Below are 26,113 nucleotides of genomic sequence, written 5' to 3'. Positions count from 1 at the left end.
CTGTGTGACTGCATGACAGGTAACTCCAGCTGCTGTAGTTTATGAACCATGAGCAGCCATGGCACATCCAGAAGTTTCCAGTTCACAGTGCCTATCTCCATCCTCCGGCATGGACAATCTTTCTGACCCCCTCTTCTGTGATGGTCCCTGGGCCTTGGGTGGGGTTGTGGGCAGGAGTGAGGCTGATACTCAGTGCTCAGCTGTCCGCATTTTAAGCAGTTAGGAGTCTCTGGATTAACCATTGTCTCTGCCAAAAGAAGTTCCTCCAGCTGCACTGCTTAGTTCTTATTGGTAGGCTGACACAGCTCGCTTGAGAAGATAGAACCTCAGATGAAGAACTACCTTGATTACACTGACCTGTGGCTGTTGTGGAAGTTTTGGGGGTTCTTTAAAAAACCCTCAGTTATGTTATGGGAGCATGTTTTTGTTTTAATCCCAGGTGTGGGGATATGAAGGGGCTGCTGCAGTTTGTCCACAACTGATAACTGCCTGAAGGTGTGTAATGTTTGTCAGCTGTGAACTGCTTCGTGCAGGGGCGTGGTCTTGGCCAGTGGGAATAAATGCCAGCCCCAGAGAGAGGGTGGTGGAGAGGGAGAAGGAGGAAGAGACTGGGAATGAGAGACTGGGAGAGAGAGAGAGAGAGAGAGAGAGAGAGCCTGGGGGTGCGGGGGCTCCAAGAAAGAAGAAGGCTGCTTGCTGGTGCTTCCCTCCTGCTGCTCCTGGTGGCTGTTGATGGAGTTTGATGAGAAGTTGGAGACAGCCTGAAATGAAGGTTGGACTTGCCCCTCCCCCGGAACCCGCAGCCCCAAACAGCAGGGAGTAGCTAAGAAAAGCCACACCCCTTCTCCCTCTGATCTTCTTCCTCTCCTACCTGGTGTTGGGATGTTGGAAGGGATTGGGGTGGAGAAAGGATAAAGAGATTTAAGAAACCAAAATAAAAAATAGTTTTTAAAAAAACACCTACGGATCAGACTGCCGGCAAGCCTGTGGGGGCATTTTCTTGATTGATGATTGTCGTAGGAACACTCGGCTCACTTTGGGTGCCCCCCATGCCTGGCTGGCGGTACTGAGTGCTATAAGGAATCCGGCTGAGCAAACACAAGAGGAGCAAGCCAGTAGGCAACACTCCTATCTGGTTTCTGCTTTGGTTCCTGACTCCAGATTCCTGCCCTGACTTCCTTCAATGATAGACTTTGGTATGGGAGTGTAAGTGAAATAAACCCTTTGCTCCCCATGTTGATAATGGCCACGGCATCTTATCGAAGCAATAGGAATCCTTAGACAGGAACCAAAGTTTTATTTTGGCTCATGGATCCAGGGTATGGTCCACCATGGCTGAAAAATCCTGGTAGCAAGATGGTGATCTCATTGTGTGCACAGGAAGCAGGGAGGGACAACCCACTGTGTCCACATCACTTCCTCCTTTTCATCAGTGGGATGGTTCTGTCCACATTCAGAGTTTATCTTTCTGCCTCATTTGAAACGCTCTGGAAACATCTTCACAGACGTACCCAGAGGTGTGTCTCCTCTGTGATTGTAAAAGCTGTCAGGGTGGCAGGAAAAAATGGACCATCACAGAAAGTGACAAAGGAAGAGACAGCCTCAGAAGAGAACCACACAAAAAGGACAGCCAGTACCTATACTTCACGGTGTGGATGATGGTGAGTACCAGGTGGCCATGGTGATAAAGTGAAGGCTGCTTCTAGATTGCAGGGGGTTGTGTTTTAGTCCCGTCACCTGTTGGTTCAGTCCTAACTTCTCTCAAAAACAACTTCCCATGTGTGAAATGCAAGGTACGCAAGGAAAGAGAGAGGTCTGTCTTTTCAGGTTTAAGGTTCTTAGCATTTTTACCATCACTTTATTTCTTTGTCCATATGTGTTTCAAGTTTACCACATTAGCCGGCTAAGAAAAATACGTGCTCTTTCTGAAGGCAAAATGAAAAGCAGTCGTGTGATTCACAGAGACCCAGCATCTGATTCTGTTCACCCATAAGGAAGCATTGTATAAGCCACGAGAGGCCCTGACACTCCCAGGAAGTAAGATCAGCTTAGACTGAATATTGGTGCTAATCTGTTCCCGATGGCACCCGAGAGGGATACATTTTATTGTTTATATATTTACTTATTTGAAGCATGGGCTCATGAAGCTCGAGCTGGTGTTGAACTTACTAAGAAGCCAAGGCTAACCCTGAACTCTTTACCTATTATTCCTCTTTTCTCTGCTCCCCAAGTTTTGAGATTACAGGCTTGCGCGATCCAAGGCCAGCACCTCCCTCATATCAACACCACTTACATCTGGCAAACCTTTGTGCCCAATCTAAATCACCTGGCGCTCTCCCCGGCCCCCTCCTCCCCAGGACTGAGATGTCGGGGTGCGGGGTTGGGAGAATCGGGGAGTGGAGGAGCTATAGGTAGCCTCTCCGGGGGTCTGGTTATAGATGCGCCTTAGGCGCCTGCAAACGGCCGGGCTTGCAAATCCCCGGCCGGCCGACAGGGGGCGGCGCGCCGGCGCGATCGGGGACGCGCGCGGAGCGGGGGGGGGGGGGGGGCGCGCAGGCCTCAAGGACCACGGTCTCGAGGCTGGGGAAACGGCCCGGAGCGGGCAGGGCGCGGCGCGCGCCCGAGGGGGCGGGGAGGCTGGCGGCGCGCGGGGGGGGGGGCGGGGGCGGGGGCGAGTGACTAGCGCGGCCCGCGCGCGGCGCGGCGCAGAGGAAGGCGGCTACCCTGGACAGCGCATCGCGGCCGCGCGGCCATGGTGAGTGAGTGAGTGAGTGAATGGGGCCGCGCGCCTCCTCCGGGAGGGCAGCGGACGTTGGGACCGACCGGGGGCGTGCGGGCACTCGGCTGGGGCGCTGGCGGGTAACGGGGCGCGGGGGCGTGCCCGCGCTGCAGCCGGGGGCCCAACGCTCTCCCCGCGCCGCTCGCTGAGGGACCCCCGCGAAACCAGGCGCCTGGGCACAAAGGCGGAGACTGTGTGCTGCTGAGCTCGCAGGGAGCCGGTCCCGGGCGGGCAGCGGTCTGGGCCCTGGGGGAGCTGAGGCAGGAGGATTGCTGCGAGTTCGAGGCCAACCTGGGCCACGGTGAGGACCCCCCCCCCCCTGTCTCAAAAAACCACCTCCCCGCTAAAGAAAACCGGCAGATCCAGCGTTTGTCTTCAAATCCGTATTTGTCTTCACCGGTCTTTTGTCTTTTCGCCTCCACTTCAGGGCTTGCTAAATATGTGAAGTGCCTGCCCTTTTCCTTGTCCCACCGGGCACCAGTCAGCTCAAGATTATCCGAGCCAGCCACACCGTTTTAGGCTCACCCTCTTCTATTTGGTTGACTATTAAGTCTGAGCACTAAAATCCTAGCCCACCCCTCACTTTCTTATTCTTACTATCCCTTTCGTTTCGTTTTCTCCATTTAAGCATGTTATAATCTGTTTATTTAGTGTTTTGAATGTCTCCCTTATCAAAATGCAAGTTTGGGTGAACAGTTTTTGTTAACAGTGCCAGGCACACTTCATTTATTTAACAACAAACAACAACAACAACAAAACAGCAAAGTAATTTATGTGAGTGGGAAACAGCGGTCTCCTTGAAGTGAACCACTGCAAGAACTGTCCCCTTAACAAGGGTGATCAGAGATCTAAAGTGTGGGAGGAGGGACACACTGATCAGAATGTTGGTGGCTGCCTCCTGCTTTCCTCTGCCACTTGAGTCTCCTGACATCTGAGTGAACAGCATTTTTAGCACTAACAGGTCCCTCCTCCCCGCCCCCTCTCTCATCTGAATCTTTGTTCCAAAGTAGACAGAGATTTTACTTAGGGAAAACTTCCAAGAGGACTTCAACTCAGTGAAACAGTCAGTGGGCATTAACTGGAAAGTCAAAGTCAAGGGCAAGTCTTACAGTCTTTATCCTGTACCATAGTGAGCTCCTTTTCAATGTTGTCAAGTCTGTGTCCAAATCAAGCGACAGCACTTTTGAGAAATGGGGCAGAGAGGGAGAAAGGGTAGGGGTCTGGGGTCATAAGTCAGTGGGTCAGGTGACAGACTCTTCTACACCCATGCCATGATGTCTCTGCTAACTAGGCTTATTGCAAAGAATACTATTTAAGTTTCCATTTTCCCCATTTGCACAGTGTAAATTTATGCCAGTAGTTTGTTATTAGTCTAGGGACATGTTTATTATAATCAGAGACAAACGGCCTAGTGGCATTTACATGAGAAGATTTGAAAATGGTAGAGTTGGGATTGATTGTACAGCCCGGTGGTCCTCAGGTAGTTATGTCCAGCTAGGTGCTAGAAATTAAAGCTTTGTTTTTGAAATTTAAACCAATGAACTAAAGATAAATTAATGGTGCTTTAAAAAAAAATTCAGTTCACATTTGCAGGAGATTTTATTGTTAGGATTCTAGCAAAAAGTAAGAAAATAAGGTTTTGTTTCTTGATTTTTTTTTTTTTTTTTTAGTCAGAACCGCATAGTTCAGGCTAGCATCACGCTTTCAATCCTGCTTCCCTCTGCTGAGTGCTGGGGTTACAGGAGGGAGCCAACACACAGGCGCAGTGCACTCTTAAATTAGCCATTTGGGTAAGCTCACTGCTTTGATTCTTCAGTGAAGGGCCCAGTGAACTGTGTTTTCGTTGGGGAAGTTCAGATGCCATGGTCTGTGAAAGCCTGCAGGAACTGTGTTAAGTCGGTCTGTGTCATGTATCCAGTTATGTTCAGAAAGCAGGGCTCTTCCCTTCTGGGTTGTGTCAATGGTGTTTCTCTCTGCTGGACAACTAGCTACTGGCCATTTGACTTGGGGAAGAGGTGGGATTGGTAGGAGGAGGTGCAATGGAGCCTTTGTTATCCCAAGAGTGGACATGATACCTCAGATGTCACACATGTACTTGTTTTTGTTTTCAGTTAGTGAATAGTAGGATTAGGCCCTTACTAACTCTGGCAAGGAACCTTTCAAATGAATTGATACTTCCACCATTTAAAAACGTAACCACTTAGTAACTGGGAGAGGATGGCTTGTTTTGAAGTCAATGTGACCTGGTGTCATTCCTGAGTTTGCATCTCCGCTCCACATCGAGCTGTGTGATTATAGACCAGGATTCTCTTCTGTAAAAAGTGGTGCTGTGGCAGGCCACTGAAGTGCATGCGCGAAAGTCCAGTGTGTGGGAACTGATGTAAGAGGGTCTGGAGATCAAGACCAGCCTGGGTTATCCACAGGAGTTCAAGAGGAGCCAGGACAACAGTCACTGTCTCAAGATGAAGTATCATAAGGTTTGGGGGATGAATAAGTAAGACCATATACTTTATGAGTTCATCAGATCTAATAGAAATATAATGCAAAGCATATATGCGACTTTCTGGTAGGCACATTTGAAAAAGTTGAGACTCTTGAAGTACATTTTAACATTTAACCCACTCTGGGCAAGTGTTATTCCAACATGTAACCAATACAAAAAAGTTAAGGAAAAAAAATTTTTTTTTTTTTTTTTTTGAGACAGCCTTGGCTGTCCTGGACTCACTTTGTGGACCAGGGTAGCCTCGAACTCACAGTGATCCGCCTGTCTTTGCCTCCTGAATAAGTTAAGGATTTTTACACATCTTTTTCATACAAAATGTTCAAAATCATACCCTGAGCATGGTAGTTCATGCTTGTAATCCCAGCACTTGGGAGACCGAGGTAGAAAGGTTGTGAGATCAAGGCTTCCCTGGGCTATAAAAGCAGATCCTATCTAAAACAAAGACACCCCCCCAGGTTTTTTCCCCCCAAAATCTAGTGTGTTTATAGTCATAGCATATGGCAGGTCAGGTGGCTGGTTTTTGGTAGCTCAGAAGGCACATGTTCTGGAGGTCATCGTATTGGACAAACAGCTCTCAGTGGCACACATGTCCAAATTTATCTCTTATCTCTGGGACCCTTTCCACTCATGAGAAGCTGGCTGCCACCTTAGACTTAGCACGGGGCAAATAAAGCTGCTCACCTTTCAGCCTCCACCCCCGGCCGCTGGTAATTCCACCGGATCTCTAGGTTACTGTGTCAGAAATCCGATTCTTGGTCCATTTTTTTTCTTTCATGTTGTGTTGTGTTTTGTTTGTCCAGTATCCTCAGGATTTTGTCTGACATGGCTTTTAGCCTTTCTTCACCTTCACTCCAGCTCTCTCTCTCTCTTTTTTCTTTTCTTTTCTTTTCTTTTCTTTTTTTTTTTTTTTTTTTGCCATGTTTGCCCCTTCTACAAGTCTACAAGTCTCTCTCTACTTTTTTGGTCTCTTTGATTTTTTTTTTTTTTTTTAACCTCTTGCCTCTGCTGAGAAATGTCATTCTCTGAGTCACTGGGCTCCACAGCTCCCTATTCTCCTCTCAGTCCTTTCTCATGTTAAGTCACAATGGCTTCTATTGTATAGCTCATTTCTAATACCCAAGCAATAATAATTACTTTTAAGTGACAGCCTGCTATTAAAAACGATCCACACAAGAAAAGGAAAGGAAAAAAGCCACAGGGAGGAAAAAAGTAAAATTGATCTTAGAACTTTAAAAACACATTTTTATAGCTGTCATTGAACTTGAGCTGCATATCTTTAATCTTTCAAGAGACATCCGTGGCATTGACTAATAACAGCAGCGACCATGACAGCAGTGACCGCTCACTGTTTGACACTTCGTGAGAAACAGAGTGCTCTCCTCTGCTCTTCGAACAAAGGCACAAAAAGGAAGATCCCTGGCAGGTCGTCAGTGAACCCAGTTTTCAGCGACAGCTGCAGGACCCACCAGTTCTGCCCCCCTGGTCAGGTCACTCTGACACACTGTTTACCCATTTGCTAAGTGGGGTTAATCTTTCACAGAAGATTATTTTGTTAGCATCAGAGGGACTCGGCCCTGGAGCTGTCCCTTCCCTCTGCAGGGCTCTTCCCTGGAGATTCATATTATCTGTCATCTTGCAGCCTCTGTGGCTAGACCTCCTGTAACCAGGCTACCGAAAGCTGGGGCCCACCTCCCTCCTCCACACACAGCAGACCCTCTCACACTTCAGTGTGACTACCTAACAGTCCACTCACGTACTCTTGGCCCCTTGTGATCCTGTACTCACTAGTCTTCGCATCTCTTACTGAACACAGACTTCCCGGGGACAGGCCTTGTCTGAGCCATCCAGCCATGTGGCTTACTATTAGGTGAGCATCAGAGGTGATGCCGGCCTGCACGGTGTAAGTATTGAAAAAAAAGCCGGGCGTGGTGGCACACGCCTTTAATCCCAGCACTCGGGAGGCAGAGGCAGGCGGATCGCTGTGAGTTCGAGGCCAGCCTGGTCTACAAAGCGAGTCCAGGACAGCCAAGGCTACACAGAGAAACCCTGTCTCAAAAAAAAAAAAAAAAAAAAGGAAAGAAAATTGCTGCGTGTTGAAAGTGTGAGGTCAGGACTCGCCTGACTCCCACCGTTATTCCTCCACTTATCTGGAAAGCACTATTAAGGGATACTTGCTTGCTTTGCAAAACCGCAGCCAGTGTCTTAGCATTCAGTGTAGCCGGCCTGTGTCTGTGTCGTAGTAACCCATGTGTCATCCTGAAGCTGTGTCTGTATTTCACAGTCATATCTGTGGTCATGCTATTATTTTTAAAAAATCTATAATTTAGCCATGCCATTACTTTAAAAAAATCTATAATTTAGCCGAAGCATGCATTTCTGTAATTGTATCTGATAATGTGATTTGTAGAAGAGGCCAGGTGAAATTCTTTTTTACCCATAATATTTGTAGTGTTACTTTCTTACTGAAGTTAAAAGTGGACAAAGCCATGTCCATGGATTTTCTGGGTGACTTTTCACTTTACATATACTTGTGGCAGTTGGCCATTTAATTTTAACAAATACACTGTAGGCTGGGGAGATGGCTGGTCGGTAAAGGGCTGCTGCGCAAGCATGAGCATCTGAGTCCAGATTTCTGGCACTGCATAAAAACAACCAACCCAAAAGCTAGGCACGGCACTGAGCACTGCAGTCTCGGTACTGTGGGGGCCATCCCTGGGAGGGAGCAATCTAGGAAGGCCTCTGGCACGCGCCTCTGCCCGCCCCCTCTACAACGTCAGGTGCCATTCAGGGCACTTCTATACGTACTGTTTTGATGTTTCTCTCACAGGAAAGTAAATCTACAGCGCTAAGCTTACATTGTAGAAGAAAACTGAGTTTCAAAAGAAAAAAATGATTTGTTCAAGGTCACATATAGACGTCTAAACTTTCTGGTCCCAGAGCCGCTTTCTCACTCCTCCATAGAGCTTTATCCACTGGCCAGTATGATGTGCTTTCTCACACATTTATAAAAAGTCACCATTTATGGCAAAGTGAGCTACTTTTCACCCCATGAGTTACATGGACAAATAGATATGAACACACAGTGGATGTCTGTGAGGTTTGCACATTCCTTTTCTCAAAAATGCTTCATAACAGAAGTACCTTGGATTTAGCATAGTTTGGTTTTGTTTTCAGAGTTTTTGAAGTATTTGCAAACACATATCCTAACACGATGATATATTTCAAGGGTGGTAATTCTAAACACAGAATTTGTTTATTTTTCATAACATACTTTGTACACAGCCTGAAGGTCATTTTACTTATGTTTTGACTATGGCATGAGGTCAAGTGTGGGGTATTCTACTGTGGCATTAAGTTAGCACTAAAAATGTTTTAGATAGTCAACCTGAATGTGCGTGTGCGTGTGTGTGTGTGTGTGTGTAAGTAGCCATTAAAGTTTCCTTTTATCATTTTCTATATACAAGAACTGGAACGTGCAAGTGTTACTTATGTAACAGGAGTGGCCATATAATAGTTGACAAGTGACTTTTAAGAGAAGTCAGGTAGTGTCTGGTTTAATTAGAATGGCAGAAATAACATCGCTTTGCACATGTTTTACGTCTTAAGACCTTATCATTTGTTCTTAATTCTGATACTTTAAAGATGTAAATATGTTGATTTTTCATGTGGCTAAGCAGAACTTAGTGAGACCTTTGAATTCCGTAGGTGTTAGGACTACTTGGAAAGCCTTATTTAGTTGATAGATTGAGTGCATTTATTAGCCATCACACTAAAGAGTTCGATATAAATTGGCACATGCCTTTAAGGAAGATGAATGTGTCTACAATGCAGAAGCGTTGTCTTTTGCTCTGTTTTGTCTTGAGATGGGGTCTCCCTTTCTAAGCCAGGCTGTCCTGGAACTTGCCACTCTATCTCAGCCTCCTCGGTGCTGGGATGACAGGCATGCAGACCATGGCTGGCAAGCTATATTCAGTGTTCACTTCAGCGGGCTTTCCTCTCTGTGTCTGGAGAAAGAAACAGCCTGTGCCCGAGCCCCTCTGCTCCTGTTCTTGGGGACTTCTTGAACTGCCACAGGGAAGACACTCCCACACCCACAGTTTTCTTGACTTGGAAATCAAATCCCTTAGCCCTTAGAAAATCAGTGGCAAAGTTAGCAAGAGCAGGAGGGCCCCTTCAGGGCTGGAGAAATGCCTGTTCGGGTCGTTCCTGGAGCTCTTTCACATCCCGCTCCAGAGGCTGAGCAGTTGCCATTCCTTTTTATTTTCAAGACACTCAGATCCCTTTCTGGCCTTTTTTGGGTTTGACTCCTAAAACGAAATGGTATTTATCACAAGTCCTTCTGCCATCTACAAACTGAGGTCTGTCTGAAATGTGCAGGCACACAACAAGAGTAGTATTGCCCACGGCCCCAGCCACTTGACAGTCCCACCACTGCTGCTGCCGAGCTCACTTTGCAAATTAGGTTAACTGCTTTCCTCTTACAACTTACAAAGTGGGAAGCATCCCTGTGTCAGGAGAACTCTAATCTTATCAGCACTTGCCCCTCTATAGGCAGAACAGACACTGTAATGGTCCCCAGTCCTCCGTGCAGACTTTGGAATGAATAGTTTACTTTTGCTCTTCCTTTGAAGGAATGGATACACTCTATGTAATTGAGTAACTTACTCTTTAAAACTACTTTCAAAGGAACATACAAATACCTTGTCTCGAGGGAAGAGCATTGGGGTCTGCATGCCAGGCATCCAAGGGCACACGTGAGCTCAAACAATAAAGGGTGCTTCTTGTAAAAAGGTTCACCATGTACTTCAAGGAATTGGGATCCATCTTGGATGATGTCTGTGCCTGTTTTGGTCTGCGGGAAAAGACAGCAATGTAGACATGATAGGGACCTCACAGGGAGGAGAAATAACCAGCTAAGGCCACAGATGGAAACGACCCAAACGGATCGGGGAAACATTGTCCTGGGGACACTTTGTGGACAAGGCTGTATCTTCTCAGAGCCTAGCCCATGCTAGGACACTTCAGCAGGTGCTTTAATGTGGGTGCTGTGGCTCTGCGACAGGGAAAGCTGAGTCAGGCCAGATGCAGACAAGCGTGCCCTTGAGAGTCAGGGGTTCCTCTAAGACTTTGGAGGAGGAGGCATCATTTAGGAAGGTTAGCCTAGTTACTGTAGCATCCGGGGCCGAGAGCATCTGGAGAAGGGGGCTATGTGGGGGCCTAGCTAATGTGCTGACTCTTCGCTTGCTTTCATGGTTCAGCTTTTAGGAATTCTCTTTTCACTTACACACTCAGGTTCAATTCTTTGGCCTCCATGTCTCCCAAGTTGTTTAATCACGTGAAGCTCAGCATTGTCATCCCTGAAATGTAACGCAGAGTAAAGCCTGGATCAGATGGGCAGGCGACAGCTGCACCTAAGGCATATCCATCTTTACAACTGTGACGTCATGTGTGCAGGAACCCAAGATGTTTTCAGCTATCTTGATTAAACAGTTTACATTTAAAAAACCTTATACCCCTATGAAGATGATGCTAAATTTAACTTTCAGGATTTTTTTTTTTTTTTTAATTCCCTGGGAAGAGTGAAAATGCGGGAAGATTGCAGTCTCATCTTCAGATCCCTGAGGCTATGAGAATTGTATTAAAGTAATTGATGAAAAAGGAAAGGCTGGAACACATCTCGCTCGCATACACTTTTTCAAAAATCATTTTCTTACGGAGTGCTTCTCCCTGTAGATGCGTTCATGTCATAGCAAAGTGCCTGCTTTCTGAAAACTACCATGGATTTGAATAACAGCTCTAGGCAATCCAGAGAGTCTCCTGTAATCAGCGTAAGCTGCAGCTATTTGCTCAACCACCCACATCAGATGGCCTGACTTGAGCTTCTTAATAGTGTTTCGCCTACGGCCTTAACCCCTACAAACATCGACTAGAAAATCTCTCTCCCATTCTCTGCCTTTCCCACTGTACTCTCATCCTTTGTTACTAAATCTAAGCATAGCAAATGATGGGATTTGTGTGCGTTGTGGAGAAAGAGTTGCATTACTTCTCTTGTCTATCAGTTTAGAGGTAATGAAAATTGGTGAGACATTTACTACTTAATATGAGTGAGAACAAAATAAGTGGACTATGAGAGACTTACTGTGGAGGGACTGTTGGAAATGTGTTTTGCAAGTACTGGGACCCAGAACAGAGCAGCCTGGCTGGAGAGAAGTTGCTGTGTAAGGACGGGGGTAAGACAGGCTCCTGAGGACTCTGAGGCACGCAGCGTGAAGCTGCTAGGTTGCTGGACAGTCTGTACCACCCTCCAGCGCAACACTTCACTGCTTAGTAGAGTGACTTAGTCTGCCATGGCGTGAGTCCATCCACTCCTTCTCAAGTGAGATGTATCAACACACACATACACACACACACACACACACACACACACACACACACACACTGCCCAACCCTAAAGATGTGAAATTATAACACCACATATTTCTTCAGTGTGTTAGTATACAGAAACACATGCCAGCATCGTCTGTTTAGGTGGTAGCTTGTTTGATACCCTTGCTTACTTTATTTATTTATTTTATCTCTACTACCCAGTCTATAAGGGTGAGCATTTCCTCTGTGCCCTCTTTACCGCTGATTCCGGATCCAATGGAACTTGCACATAGGGGACACACAGAGAAGACTTGTTTGATAGACAGATTTGTAGGATACTGAGACTTAAGATGATTTCATTCAGAATCTAGTTACAAATTCAAAACACAAAGCCAGCTTGCTAGCAGCAGAGGTATCTCGAAAACCTTATTTTGTCATTTATAGCCAGCCAGTGGTGGTCTGGGGACTCAAACTCACTTTATACCTGTGTTTCTTGTCTTCTGCAGACCATTGCTTGTGGTGCTGTGTAGCTCAACTTTTCTTGTAACCCAGATGAGGAGTTTTTGTTTGACAAACACTGTATTAAAAGTTCTCAAACTGAGTTTTCCCTAAAATATTCAGTGTTTTTAAGGAAGGAGGCAGGGAAGGGAGGATTCATCATATTTTATTTTTGAGACTCACTTAAGCAGCTGGGAGGTGACCTTCAACACCAGCCCCTCCTGCCAGCACCTCCCAAGTGCTAGGATCACTGTCAGGTGTCCCACCAAAGAAATCCTGTCTTTCCTTCAACAACTTTAAAACTATTTTCCATTTGATACTGTCTCCTTGGAATTTATTTATGTGACAAATATTTATGCTTATTGGCTTCATATTTGTTCCCATGGTAGATATGTCAGAGATTCAGGCTTGTGATAAATAGACGGGAACCAGGCAACAAATGAAGACTCTAAAAAATACACTAAATAGTGTATTAGAAGGTAGATGAGTTATGGATAAAACCGTAGAGCAGGAGAGACACCAGGCTTGCTGTGGATGGAGGAAGAGTGAGAGTGTGACTTAGAACTGGCTGTTTTTGAACCATATAATCGCTAGAAAAAAGTATTTAAAGCAAAATTTTAATCCTGAGTAATTTTTTATCCTTTTATTTGGTAGAGGTCTTCACAGAGGTTTTTGTTTGGTTTTGTTTGGTGGTTTTTTTTTTTTGTAGTGACTCGGTTTTTAGTGACAGAAAATAATACACACATTTACTTTGAGGAATGCAGTGTTGCACACACATATGCACATGTTATAATACATTTATTTGGAGTATGGACTTTGTCATCATTTGTGGGCTGCTATGAATGATGAAAATACATGGTATTTGAAATTCCTGAGACTTGATATATACTGTAGAAAAAACTGTTTAATACTACATTTTGGAGCCACTGTACAGTCTCTCCCACTTTTCAGTACTTTGGAAACAACTTTTGTCCAAATTGTGAAGAGATGTGAAAATTACTTTGTGTAGCCATTTGGGAGACGAAGTTCTGGGATTTCAGTGGGTTGGTGAGAAGCTGTTCTTATGGCCTCTCATGTGCTTCATGGCTCAGACCTCCTCCTCTAAGGAGCAGGTGGACACATGGACACGTCTGCCCCCATGGCCAAGCCGAAGCACAGGAATGGGGACATCTTTAGCAAGATGGCACAGGGACCAGAGACCAGAGACCAGAGACCAGGACCTGACTTGTGGCCACGGTGTCACAGGAAGGCGCATCCTTGGATTTGCTCTTGCAGCATCATGGAAAGTTCTAAATAGACAGTCGGATGAGGCAAGCAGAAGGAAGTGGGTGGTGCAGGTGTCAACCCTGACTGGAAGGCTGGTGTCACAGAAGAGTGTGGAAATGTGCTGAAACAGTTAGGTCTCCGCCTGACAGTATGTAAATTCTAGATCATTAAAAAGGCTAAAGAAAAACAAAACTTTAAAACTGTTAGAAAATAGAAAGTACAGTATGGGTAATTTCGTGGCACAAACCATAACATATGACATTTAGGTTGGTACTATAGCTGGGGAGGGGACGGGTAGAGTGTGCTTGGCATGGATGAAAAGATACCACAGGCTGAGCTTTAGAAAAACTGGGGATGGCTAGAAGGAAGTGCAGTCACAGTGACAGGAAGGTAGCGTGCAGGATACATGGTAACTTTGAAGCAAGAATGTAAGCAACCCACAAGACACATGGGTAGTGACAGCATGGAAATAACAGCTCACTGAGGAGAAGGCTTTCACAGCACGCTAATTAACATGTGAAGACGCACACAAGTCCTGAAGTAATGCGGAAATGCAAACTTATACCGTGTCACATCCATGAACTTGGCAAAGATTAAATAGCTGATGGAAATTTCATAAATATTTTAGAGCAATATGGTAGTTTTCCTAGAAAAAAAATTAATGTATTTCCTGACTAGCATAGCAATTTTACAACTAGATTTTCCCCCAGAGAAACTTACTTATGAGTACTGGAGATTTTATATAAAGCAGCATGCCTGTAATAACAGAAAATCAGAAATAAGTGATGCATTAGGCTCCCGTGTTAAAGTGCAGGTTCCGTCATACACATCCTCTAAGAGAAGCAGCAGGGCTACAGAGGAGCTCTCTAGCTGCCGTTTGCTTGGTGGCTGTGAGCAACATCTATGTCTATCGGCCCTGCCCCGCCCCTAGTCCTCGCCCTGCCCATCTGAAGGAAGAATGACAGGGGAAGAGTTTTAGGCTCAGGCAAAGGAATCGGTTCCATCAATAGAAACCTGGTGTTCAGAACAGGAGGGCGCTGCTTGTACCACATTCTGAAAGAGTTCGCCTACATTACTGAATGAATTGCTCGAATGAAGCCATGACACTTGTTTACAACCCCCAGAATTCCGTAGGTGGAGGCAAGACGATCTCCATGAGTTTGAGGCCAGCCTGGACTACGTAGTGAGACCCTGTCTCAAAAAACAAAAAAACAAAACAACAAAAAAAAACTGAGGAGAACGCTCTAGAACAGTGGTTCTCAACCCTCCTAAAGCTGCAGCCCCTTAACACAATTTCTTATGCTGTGGTGACACCCAACTATAAAATTGTTTTGTTGTTACTTCATACTTGTAATTTTGCTGCTGTTGTGAATTGTAATGTCAGCATCTGATATGCAGGATATTATGCTGTGCACTCCTACAAAGAGGGCGTGACCCACAGGTTGAGAACCATTCATTGCTCTAGGAAGTGAGGTAGACTAGAGATCACTGTGTAGGTGGGCATGTGTCTGAAATCTCATGCTCAATAACTCTCTACCTCTGTGGAGGAAGGAAGGGAGGGAGGAAGGAGAGCAGGGTCAGACCACTGACAAGGTGGAGGGGGCTGGAGCTGATTGGCTGGGGCTAAGCTAAATGGCTCCTCTCCAAATAGCCCAAGAGCCTTGATGTAGAAGAAAAGTCCCAGTTATATGACTCCAGGGGGAGAAGTGGGATGCATAAGGCATGGCTGGAAGGGGGAAAGGCGAGCACAGAGGCTCTCCGTGAACAAGGACCACTGCAGATGGAGTGTGCAGCTGGGGATTTCCTAGTGAGTTAGGGGAAGAAGCTATTTCCAGCATTGGGAGGAGAATTGGATTAGACATCTGTAAATTGTCACTGTCAACATGCTCTTCCCATTTTCATTTGGATTTTTAATATAGTTTATTTATTTTATTTGCACTGGTGTTTTGTTTGCATGTATGTCTGTGAGAGGGTGTTGCATCCTCTGGAACTGGAGTTATAGACAGTTGTGAGCTGCCACGTGGGTACCAGGAGTCAACTTAAGACTTCTGGAAGAGCAGCCAATGCTCTTAACTACTGAGCCATCTCTTCAGCCCCTCACCTGGGATTTTTTAAAAAAATCACTTCAGGGCCTGTGAGATGGTAATGGCACTCGCTGCCAAGAACAGCAAGATGAGCAGTGTTCCTGAACCCATGCGGTGGGAGGAGAGCACTGGCCCTGCAAGTTGCCCTCTGACCCACACACGCACACTACGTAAGTCAATGTGTAAAATGATTGCTGAGCCACTCCTTTGTAAACTCATTCCTATTCATAGCAGAGCTGTGTGTTTCACAGCTAATTCTTAGGCGTTTATAGACTTGTATCAAAATGGAAAGTCTTATAAAAATTTGGCATTTTCATATTTTTTAAAGCTGCCTTTTTTGAAAGGCGAGTTTAAGAAATACATAAGTATTCATACCAAAATTTTCCTAATACTAGCTTATTACAGACAAATATCTTTTTGTTGGTTAAAATATGAGAGATTTAATTCAGACTGTAGAAATAAACTTAAGGGATTACTATACAGTGTGTTTATTGTAGTTAATAATCATTAGTTGGAAATTTCTAATATATAGATTTTTAGGTATTTTCACCACAAAAAAAAACGTGGTAAGGAAACTTAAAGTTGGTTTGATATGGGCATTTCAAAAATATTTATATTTCAAAACATATTATACACTGTTAACATACATTTTTTATTTATCAACTATAAATCAATATAAAATATAAATCTGAATGTAAGGCTGGTTTACTCTCTAGCTATAGTGGTAATACTACATGTAAAGTCACTTGGAGTCAGACTGCCGTCTGCAGACTGGTGATAATTGTGTCACTGTAGTTCTCATTGCTGGACACTTGTGACAGTAGAGATCGTTTCCTGAGTCCGGGGGTGGGGGGGTGGGCGTGTTAGCAGTATGCATGAGTGACAACATGCAAGCACACTTCCTTAGTGACTCTAAGGTTGGAAACACTCCTTGTTCCACGTGAAAAAGGTTTTAGCGGCAGCTGCTTTGGCTGTCACAGGAAGGAGGTAGAGATGAGAGGACTGCAGTCCGAGGCCACACAGCTTTCCCTCAGAGTCCAGAGAAGGACCTGGGTTTGTTGGCTCCTGTCCTGGTGCTTCCTGTCTTGTCATAGTGAGCATCAGTGTCACTGTGAAATATTCAAGTGTAAGCTTTCTGTGGAACTGGGAAAAGCTGTGTGATTAAGGGGGACTTTGTCTAATGTATGAGACATTTCACCCGCTGGGTCCTTACTTCCCATTAAATGTGCAAGCTGAGAGTCTTCAGGGTTTAACAGAAATGAGCTTTACTCTGTATGATGTTATCCTAGGGAGAAGTAAGCATTGTTGACATGGTTACGTGACTTTCTTCGAAGTTGAGTGATTCCTCCATTAGAGGAGTCTAAGGGCTAGAGAAAAGCAGAATAAGATGAACAATTTGGTGGAAAGCAATTGTGTAGCGAGCACTGCAAGGCCCTCTCTGTGGCTGTCACTAGGCTTTCTCCCTACATCTCTTAGCAGACAGAGGACCCTGTACCAGGAAAATATGGTAGGTCTGTAAACAATGCAGTAGAGAGCTGTGTTGAAGGATGTTAATTCAGAACATGGCTGTTCTGGCAAGAAATCATATCCAAAGACCTTCTTGGTCTATGTGATCAGGTTGGAATGCAAACACGCTTTTAATCCAGGAGACAGAGGCAAACAGATCTGAGTTCAAGGCCAGCCTGGTATAGAGCATATATCAGGTAAAGAAAAGCTGAGTCCAGGCATGGTGATACACGCCTATAATCCCAAACAAAGGTAAAGTTAGTTTGTAGAAGGGAGCACCCATGTTTGAAAGGGATGTTTCACTGAATGGCAGAAAAGGTGGCGAATCAGAGAAGATTCGGCAGAATAGGATACGCCCAACTCGCACGAGGAAAGAGAGGAAAGGGAAGTTGTTTAAGAGACAAATTTTTTCAGCGAGAGGAGACAGTTTTTACCAGGACAGTAATAGAGAGATGGGTTGCGGAGAGAGAACTCATGTGAAAATGGAACAAGTCAGAAAATGGGAAGAAGCCAGAAGATTAGAGCAGATTGCTGAGTTAGTCTGAGGCCAAGCAGAGCAATTCCAGGCCAAGAAAAGCCAAATTTAATAAATCAGCTGAGAGAAGAGTTTGAGCCAGAACAGCTGACTTGAACAGGACAGCCCAGAGCTCAGTAGGAGCAAGTAAGGGTGAGCTTATTAAGCAGTAAGTCTCAGAGGCTGAAAACATTCTAGGCCTAGGTTAGATTGTACGGAGGCTAGAAGCTTCCAGGACTAGGCCTAGGTTAGCAGAAGGAGGCAGTTAGCCTCCCAGACAACATTTGAGCCAGAAGAATAAAGTTCCTTTTCACAGCTGCATCTTCCCCACAGCGCCTGATTATCAGCTGCAGCAAAGTAAGCTCTCTACTTAAAATCAGTGTCCGGATATGCATGGCGGAGTATTGCAGCCCTATCCAGCAATGGGGTCCCTATAAATGGGGTCACACTGTGCTTCCTGTGAGAGTCACAGAGGACGCCTGCCTTGGCAGCCCACCCGCCTAGCCTCACCTTTCTGCCAGGCTTGCTGCTGGCTGCCACAGCCAGCTACATTTTCAATGCTTGGGCTGTTCTATGGGAGCTATGCAAATGATTTAGACTTTCTCTTTGTATGCCAGCAATAATTCGAGAATATATCCCATCTAACATGTCTCCTTGACTTTTCTAATATGCCTAAACCCAACACACATTTTCTTCACCAATCAGATGGAAACTTCAAGTCCTTGCTTCTCCAAAGACTAATTTTGGCCTCTGATGGAGCAACTAGAACACCAATTGGGCTAAGAGAGCACCAAGGAGGCACCTGTCCTGAAAACATTTCTGCAGTTTTCCCTCCCCTGTCCCCAGTCTACCACCTGTGGATGTTACTGGATTTATGTCTTCTCTTTTACAAGGTGGAAGAAAAAAACACCACAAAGACCTCAGAGCTGCACTGGCCACGGTAGCCCCCATGCTCTAAATGACACAGTTCTTAGAAAAGTAAGTTTTGGGAGTTGAAAAATTAGATGAAGAATTCTGTCTAGAAAATATTTTAAAAACCTCTGTACTTTGTGCTTATTTTGTAGAAATCAGACAGTTTCTAGCGGCTGCTCTAGGGAACAGATTGAGGCACATACTTTAAAAGAGGAATCTGGCTATACTCTCCTACCCATGTGACTCTGAGCAACCAGGCTGTTCTTCGATTTCTATGTTGGATTTATAACATTCAGATAGGACAGGGTGGGCTGGCAGCTGGTTTTTTACTTAGCACTTTCAAAAAAAATTAGAATAGAAACTTTCCCCTCTGAAGGGTGCTGGGGAGGTAGGATCACACAGCTGCTGAAGGCCTTGTGAGACCATCCTTTGTTGTCCCTGTTGTGGCACACACCACAGCAGAAGTCTTCTCTTCCTGAGGTGGGAGGGCCCTCTCATTTTCTAAGACACGATGACAGATATGGAGAGAGACTGAATGCTGGTTTCTCTGGAATACCTAGGTGGGAAACAGAAACATGTGCCCGTGGGATTCAGGAACAAACTTATCAGGCATTTCATGTTAACTGACCTCTCTCTGGGTAGCCTATTCATTAAGTCAAGGCTCCTTCTGTGAGTTTTGTATTTTTGTTTCAAAGTCCATGATAATTTTGTGTTTACTGCTTGATGATGCTTGGTCAGCAACATCCCAGGGTCAGTTCTTGTTGTATGAATCTGGCATTCTTCCTACCAGCTTTGAGACTAAGAGGGAAGAGAAGAGTGGGAGGACAGACACTGGTCAGTGTGCCTCTTTAAAACTCTGAGCCAGAGGGAGGGCCTCAGAGAGCACACACTGTACCACTGACTGACTTTGTACAGTCATTTTACAGAGTAGCCCCCAGAGGCCGAACAACAGGCATACAATGATTGTGTTTCATAGGATCAGTTTGTGTGCCTGAGGAGTAGAAATGTTGATAGTGAGAAAGGAGCAGTGACATCTCATTCACACACTCCTATAGAAGAGGCATCAGAACAGTAGCTGAGAGAGAAAAACCAAGCCGAGATTTCTGATGTCCTGATTTCTGAAGACTTGCATTTGTATTATTTTGACAATATGTTGGCAAAGACAAGTGTGTGGCCCATATTAATTTTGCCTTCTGCTCCCATCATTTATAGACAGACACTTGTCACCACCTTCTTCCCTCCCCTAGAGGTCACATGCCTTGCGATTCACTAGTGATGAACAGATGAAACAGACTATTAACATCCTTATGATGCTTAAATGCGTGAAAGTTAAGTACCTAAAGCTAGCTTGCAGTATTCTGTCACAAGGGCCAAGGAGAATGAACTTCCCAGTCTTTGCACGCACAGCGCAAGCTTCATTCTGCCTTTTGGGGATCCCCTGCCCTCGAGATAACCACTAAGGTTGCTCACTTGACATTGTCTAGACGGAAAAGCTGAGGGAGAGGTATAATGTTCCTTCCCTTTCTAGGAAAGGCTGTCGTGAGGGTCGGCTGTCACTATAGTGGTGATGCCCTGCCAAACAGAAGAATGTGTCCTAAGAGTCTGACTCATCAGGGCTGGAGCCTACTACTCAACAGAGTCCTTAATGAGCTGCGTTCACTGCTTAAGGAAAAATACAAACTAGACTAACCACATGTCTCTCAGGTTCCCTTGTCAGATGGAGCAGTCTAAAATTACATCGTTTAAAAATACAAATATATCAAAAATATATTGAAATGCCATAGATATCTTTATAATACATAGCTTTACCTAGAAACGATACAGTTATGACCTTTCCTTGGAAAAATAGGAATAAAATCTGACCCATATTTTCCCATGAAATCCTTAGAAGCCTTGCTTTGTTTGGTACCCGAAGGCTAGCACTTGTCCATGAGAAGCCAGGATCTGCTTCCCCTCTGCTCAGCACTTGAAAAGCAGAGCACACGCGAACACAACTTCCTTTCATTGCTGCTGCTGTTTGTGAAAGAGCCCCATTCTTTCCGTGTCCCTAAGTTCAGAAGCTGGCACCGTTCTGGCTATTCTGACTACAGAAATCTGGCTTTGGTTGGATCTCCAAGGAGCCTTATATTATCTTACCACTTCCTGGGAAGCAGAGGTTGTAATGGCTGTGACACAGATCTTGACCTAGTAGAGTTTTCATTGTGAAACTGGGGCTCCTTGCTTAATGTGTAGTGGACTTCATTTTCCTTGGTTAACATTGAGGCAAGTTATTTAGTATCTTTTAATAAGAGCAACCTGTTACCAGAAAAATATTTGCATTTTATTTCCATTTTTCAGGAGGGAAGGTCCTAACTTTTTTCAGTTACTTACATTTTTAATTATTTAAATTGATTTCATGGGAATAGGGCTTCCTCAAGACCCAGCTATTCCACTCCTTGTAATATACCCAGAAGATGCTCCAGCACACAACAAGAAAATTTGCTCAACCATGTTCATAGCAGCCTTATTCATAATAGCCAGAACATGGAAACAGCCTAAGTGTCCCTCAGTAGAAGAGTGGATAAAGAAACTGTGGTACATATACACTATGGAATACTACTCAGCTATTAAAAACAAGGAATTCCCAAAATTTGTTGACAAATGGATTGAGCTAGAAATGATCATAATGAGTGAGTTAACCCAGAAGCAGAAAGACTCAAATGGTATATAGTCACTTATATCTGCATACTAGCCCAAGGAGCATGTCCCATGAAAGCCTTCACTTACCAGGAAACTGGGACAGAGGGGAGGGCATCCTATTGGGACTCTAAATGAGAGACGCATGGGAGAATAGCAAAATAAAAGGATACAGAGGGTCCTAGAAATCTACAAGTAGAACATTATGATAGGCAGATTTGGGCCCAGGGGTCCCGCTCAAACTAAGGCACCAGCCAAGGACAATACAGGAGGTAAACTTTAAACCCCTTCCCAGATCTAGCCAATGGTCAGAATATTCTCCACAGTTGAGTGGAGAGTGGGATATGACTTTCTCACGTACTCTGGTGCCTCACATTTGACCATGTCCCCTGGAGGGGGAGACCTGGTGGCACTCAGAGGAAGGACAGCAGGTTACCAAGAAGAGACTTGATACCCTATGAGCATATACAGGGGGAGGTAATCCCCCTCAGGAACAGTCATAGGGGAGGGGAATAATGGGAAAATGGGGGGGGGGGAGGAATGGGAGGATACAAGGGATGGGATAACCATTGAGATGTAACAAGAATAAATTAATAAAAAAAAAGAATGAAAAAAAATAAAATAAAATAAATTGATTTCATGGTTTATATTCCCTGCACACAGTACTGTGATACAAGGGAACTTTGATACAAGCATCCCTCATACACGAGCGCATCCCCTCCATGCCTACTCTCCCTTCTCACCCGCCTCCTCTTCCTTTTGGTTGACTTCCTTCTCCTCGAGTTTCACCTCTATTTTCTCATCATAGATGTATGGACAGTTTTACGTATTTGTGTCAAATCTACCAACCACAAGGTGAAAAATGTTAGTATTTGTTTTTCCAAGATTGGGTTCGTTTGCTTAATATGATTATCTCCAGTTAGATCCATTTGCTTGCAAACAACTTTGCTCTTCATTATTTCTGCGGAAGTTGCTCCTATACACGTTCTGTGTGCTCTTAAGTCCACTCTTCTGTTGTTGGACACCGAGGCAGATTCTGTAACTCAGCCAGGTGAGTAGTGCTGCGGCAAACATTGATCCTGCTTGGATCACTGCAATATGCTGACTTGGCGTCCTTCAGAAAGGCCCAAAGTCTTGAAGCTGTGTCGGGTGAGGGGTCTGGTTTTGTTTTTGTTGTTGTTGAGGAATCTCCATACTGACTCCCACTAGTTTAGCCTCCCATCAGCAGTGTTGTTTTCTTAAAGACCATTCTGATTTGAGCAAAATGGAGTCTCAGTATAGTTTTAATTTGCATTTCTCTGATAACCAGTGAAGAACTATGATTCTAAATTGACTAGAAAGAAAATAATTATTATATTAGTTTTATGAAATATACTTAATATAATACCAATGAAATATATTTAGTAAAATACCTTTAACCACTGAGTTAATACATAGATCATTTAAGCCTTATGAGTGTATTTTCTTTCTTTTTCTCCTCTCTCTCTCTCTCTCTCGTTTTTCGAGACAGGGTTTCTTTGTGTAGCCTTGGCTGTCCTTGAACTCAGAGATTGCCTGCCTCTGCCTCCCTGAGTGTTGGCATTAAAGGTGTATGCCATCATGCCTGGCTATGAGTATATTTTCAAATCTGCTTTTGCCTAGGGGGATTACTCAGTTGTAGAGTGCTTACCCATGATGCATAAGGCCCTTAATTCAGTTACCAATGTGGCAATAAATACATTAGGAAGTTCTACATTTGAGCGTGTCTTTGACATCCAAGCACCATCCTGTGCTCCACAGATACTACTTGATGCAAATTTGTGACTCCTTGTGTCCCTGTAGTTTGTTTCACCTCTTGTTTTGCCCAGCTTTGACATTTTCCCTCCCGTACGCCATGGCCAGAGGCACGTACCAGATTGGTTCTTTTCAGGAGGTCACCAGGGCTCGTGAAAGCCTGTTGCTTTGTGACATCCGTGCAGATGGTTGTCTTGTCTTGTGCAGACATGGGTGGGCACCATGTCCACAAACAGTCTCCTCCATCTGGATGCTGGCTGCATGCTGCCCTGGCCAGTGTGCAGAGTGGATGGTCCCACCAGCTCATGAGGATGCTGAAGGCCAGAGGAAGAGCCAATCCCTGTCTCCAGCACATGCAAATAGAGCAGAGGGAGGAATAAATACATGCCCTGTCACTCTCCAGAAAACTGTTCTTTAAAGCCCGTTGTTGATATTACGCTAAACATTGATGGCTATAAAATCTGGAGTAAAAAAGACTGGGAGATGTGGACGTTTGTTCAGCATCAAGGAGCTTGCCAAGAATCTAGAAGACTTGGGTTCAGCTCCTCATACTAGAAATAGATTTGATTTGTTTAGAGCTTGCCTGGCTGGCAGGTCCCGTTAGACATGGTGTCTCTCATTTAGCACAGCCCACTGGTGCAGCATCACTCTGATGCTTTGCTGAAGGTTTTCTCGTGTTTCTCTCTCCTCTCTGATCTATTTTTCACTTGTCAAAGACAAAATACCTAATGTCCAATCCTTATACTGTCAGGCCTGCCAAGAAGAGTGTTGTCAAAGGGGAGAGGTCAGAAGTGGAGCCTCAAAGTTTGCTGGCCCCAGTCCTAGGGTGACTGGAGAACTCATTCATAAAGAGAGGCATTTCACAAGCACTATGGAACCCCTAATGTGTGCCAGACAAAGAGGCTTTTGAGCGGTTTGGGAGAAGGGAAATGCAGAGAAAACAACCTGTACTTAAGAGGCATCTAGGTGTCAGCAAGCAGAATCCATGTGGTGATGCAGAGGAGGCTTACGATGCAGTAGGAATGATCTCCTAATCAGGCATGCCTAGGGCAGAGTGCACATGGTGGCGCGGACGCAGGGGTGGTTGAGAAAACAGACAGAGGTCGCTGAACTCTGGCCCAGCCAGCCAAGGGAGTTAATAACAATTATGTGATTTTCTAAAATTCTCCAGATTTTATGCCAAGTAAGAATGCTAGTTTCTGGGCCAAGGACAGCAGTGCATGTCTGTAATTCTTATTCTCAGGACATTGAAGGGAGGGGACTGCATAGCAGGACACCACCAAAACAAGTTCTTCTTGTAATGACCAATGCGATGCCATGGAGTTGGGGTCGTTTGCATAAGCTATCCCTTGGTTTGCCTTACTGAGTGGTATGGATCTAGGATAAGAAGAACCCCAAGAGCCGGCCAACAGGCGTGTTTGACAGGCATTTTGAGCCCTGGGCACAAGGTAAAGACCTCATGTAGGGCAGTCCCCTGTCCCTGAGGGGACACATTTCCTTGGAGTTCCCTGCAACTCAGTTCTGGTTTGAGGCTCTGGAGAAGTTTCTGGCATTGGAGTCACACCACATTCCCTCACTCACTGTCACCAAATTCTTCAGCATTACTGTATTTGGAAACACATAAAAAGAAAAGTAAAGATTTTTACACTTTTACAGTAAAACATAATTGTCTGTTTTACGGTCTTAATGTGCTTGTTTGGGAAAGCAGTGAACTTCTGGTGAAACTGTTCTGTCTTTAAACCATTCTCCAAAATTCTGCTAATAAGACAGAAGAAATACCAAGATCCAGAATCACCATTTAAAATACAGTATAATGCCACTCTATGGGGAAAAAAATCTAAAATCTGCAAAATAGAACCAGTGAGATGGCTCAGCAGGTAAAGGCTTGCAGCCAAGCCTAGTAACCTCAGTTTGATAGCTGGGCCCTGCATAGTGGGAGGAGAGAGCCACCTGACTACCACACGTTGTCTTCTGTCCTCCACATGCATGCTGTGATGTGTGTGTGAGGTGTATGTGCATGTATATATGCGTGCATGTGTGTATGTGCGTGTGTGTGTGTGTGTGTGTGTATTTATGCCTGTAAAATGCTTAAAACAAAAGATAAAAGTGTAAAAGAGGAGGAAGAAGGGGAAATGGAATGAAGAGGAAGGAAAGGCAAGACAAGATGTCCCGTCCTGTATTCAGAGCAGCAAGACACCCAGGCCGCGTGTCTCCAGCCCCCTCCTCTGTTTCCACAGAATGGCTCTTAATTATAATGGCAATGGCCCCATGAAGCCTTCCTTGAGGTAACCTAGGGCAAATGAGGTGCTCCACACGTGATACTCTTCCAGAAACCATAGACTTCAGGAACAGACCAGAAAAGAGCCCCATTTGAAATATCCTGGTTTGACTTGCCCTCCAATGGGTACATTTAGGGATGGGTGGGCATCCAGTCTGCACCTTCTGGTCTTGGGGTCCCCAAGTGCTTACAGAAGCTCGCAGTGGCTAGGATACGGGCATGTTTCAAGAAAGCTGCCGATATTTATGTAGTCTGTATGGTGGAGCTGCTGGATGGATGAGCAGGAGTAGATCTTAGCTAATGCTGCTTCTAGCTGGTCAAGGTGAGGCAAGCATGGTTGTTAAGGTGGCACAAGGGGTGCTGTGTTATAGTGGATATGATTAGGTGGGGAGCCCAGCTTGCTTAGGGTATGCTGGGGTGTGGCTCTCCAGTTAGATACAACAAACTCAACCTTCCATATGGCATCGTCTTTCTTTGACTTGAAGACATCTTCAGCATATGCTGAAATGTAGTCCTGATGGCTACACGCTCCCTTGTCCGTATGTGTCAGTGTCCACATTTAATCCTCCTTATTGAAGGATATCCCGTGCCCCACGGGAGGCGGGGACTCAAGCAAACATTGGTCTGCTTTCTGCCACTATAGTTGTATTTTTCTACCATGAGCCACTAGAGACCCTGATCATGAGTGATTCCCACATGAGCTGTACCTTGATGTGCCTGCACCTGCGACTCCCCAAATGCCTTCCCTTCTTGAGACAACATCTAGAGGTTCAGAATTCAGAAGGAGCTCGTCTCTTCCGGGTGTTCCTCAAGGGTGTCCAGGTTAAACCTTTGTCCTTCTCTACTGCAGCTCTGAGAGCCTTGTGACATTTTTCACCCAGGAGCTATGCATTACTCTCTAGACTGAGAACGCCAAGAAGATGAGGACCATGTACCCTGACTTTGCACTAGTCAGTGG

The 26,113-nt window shown here is 45.0% G+C and overlaps 1 protein-coding gene across 1 annotated transcript in view; it reads left to right on the top strand.

Moving 5' to 3' along the window:
* The first annotated feature begins 2,669 nt into the window (after positions 1-2,669).
* The window catches only part of Elovl2 (ELOVL fatty acid elongase 2), a 39,752-nt gene continuing 16,308 nt past the window's right edge, over positions 2,670-26,113 (top strand). The window contains exon 1 of the mRNA XM_051170353.1: positions 2,670-2,755. Coding sequence (XP_051026310.1) covers positions 2,753-2,755 — 3 coding nt within the window. The 5' untranslated portion in view covers positions 2,670-2,752. The remainder of the gene's footprint in view (positions 2,756-26,113) is intronic.

This window comes from Acomys russatus, chromosome 3 (genome assembly GCF_903995435.1).
Source record: "Acomys russatus chromosome 3, mAcoRus1.1, whole genome shotgun sequence".
Lineage (NCBI taxonomy): Eukaryota > Metazoa > Chordata > Mammalia > Rodentia > Muridae > Acomys > Acomys russatus.
The sequence above is the reverse complement of the archived record's forward strand: the minus strand, read 5'-3'. Positions and strand labels throughout refer to the sequence as shown.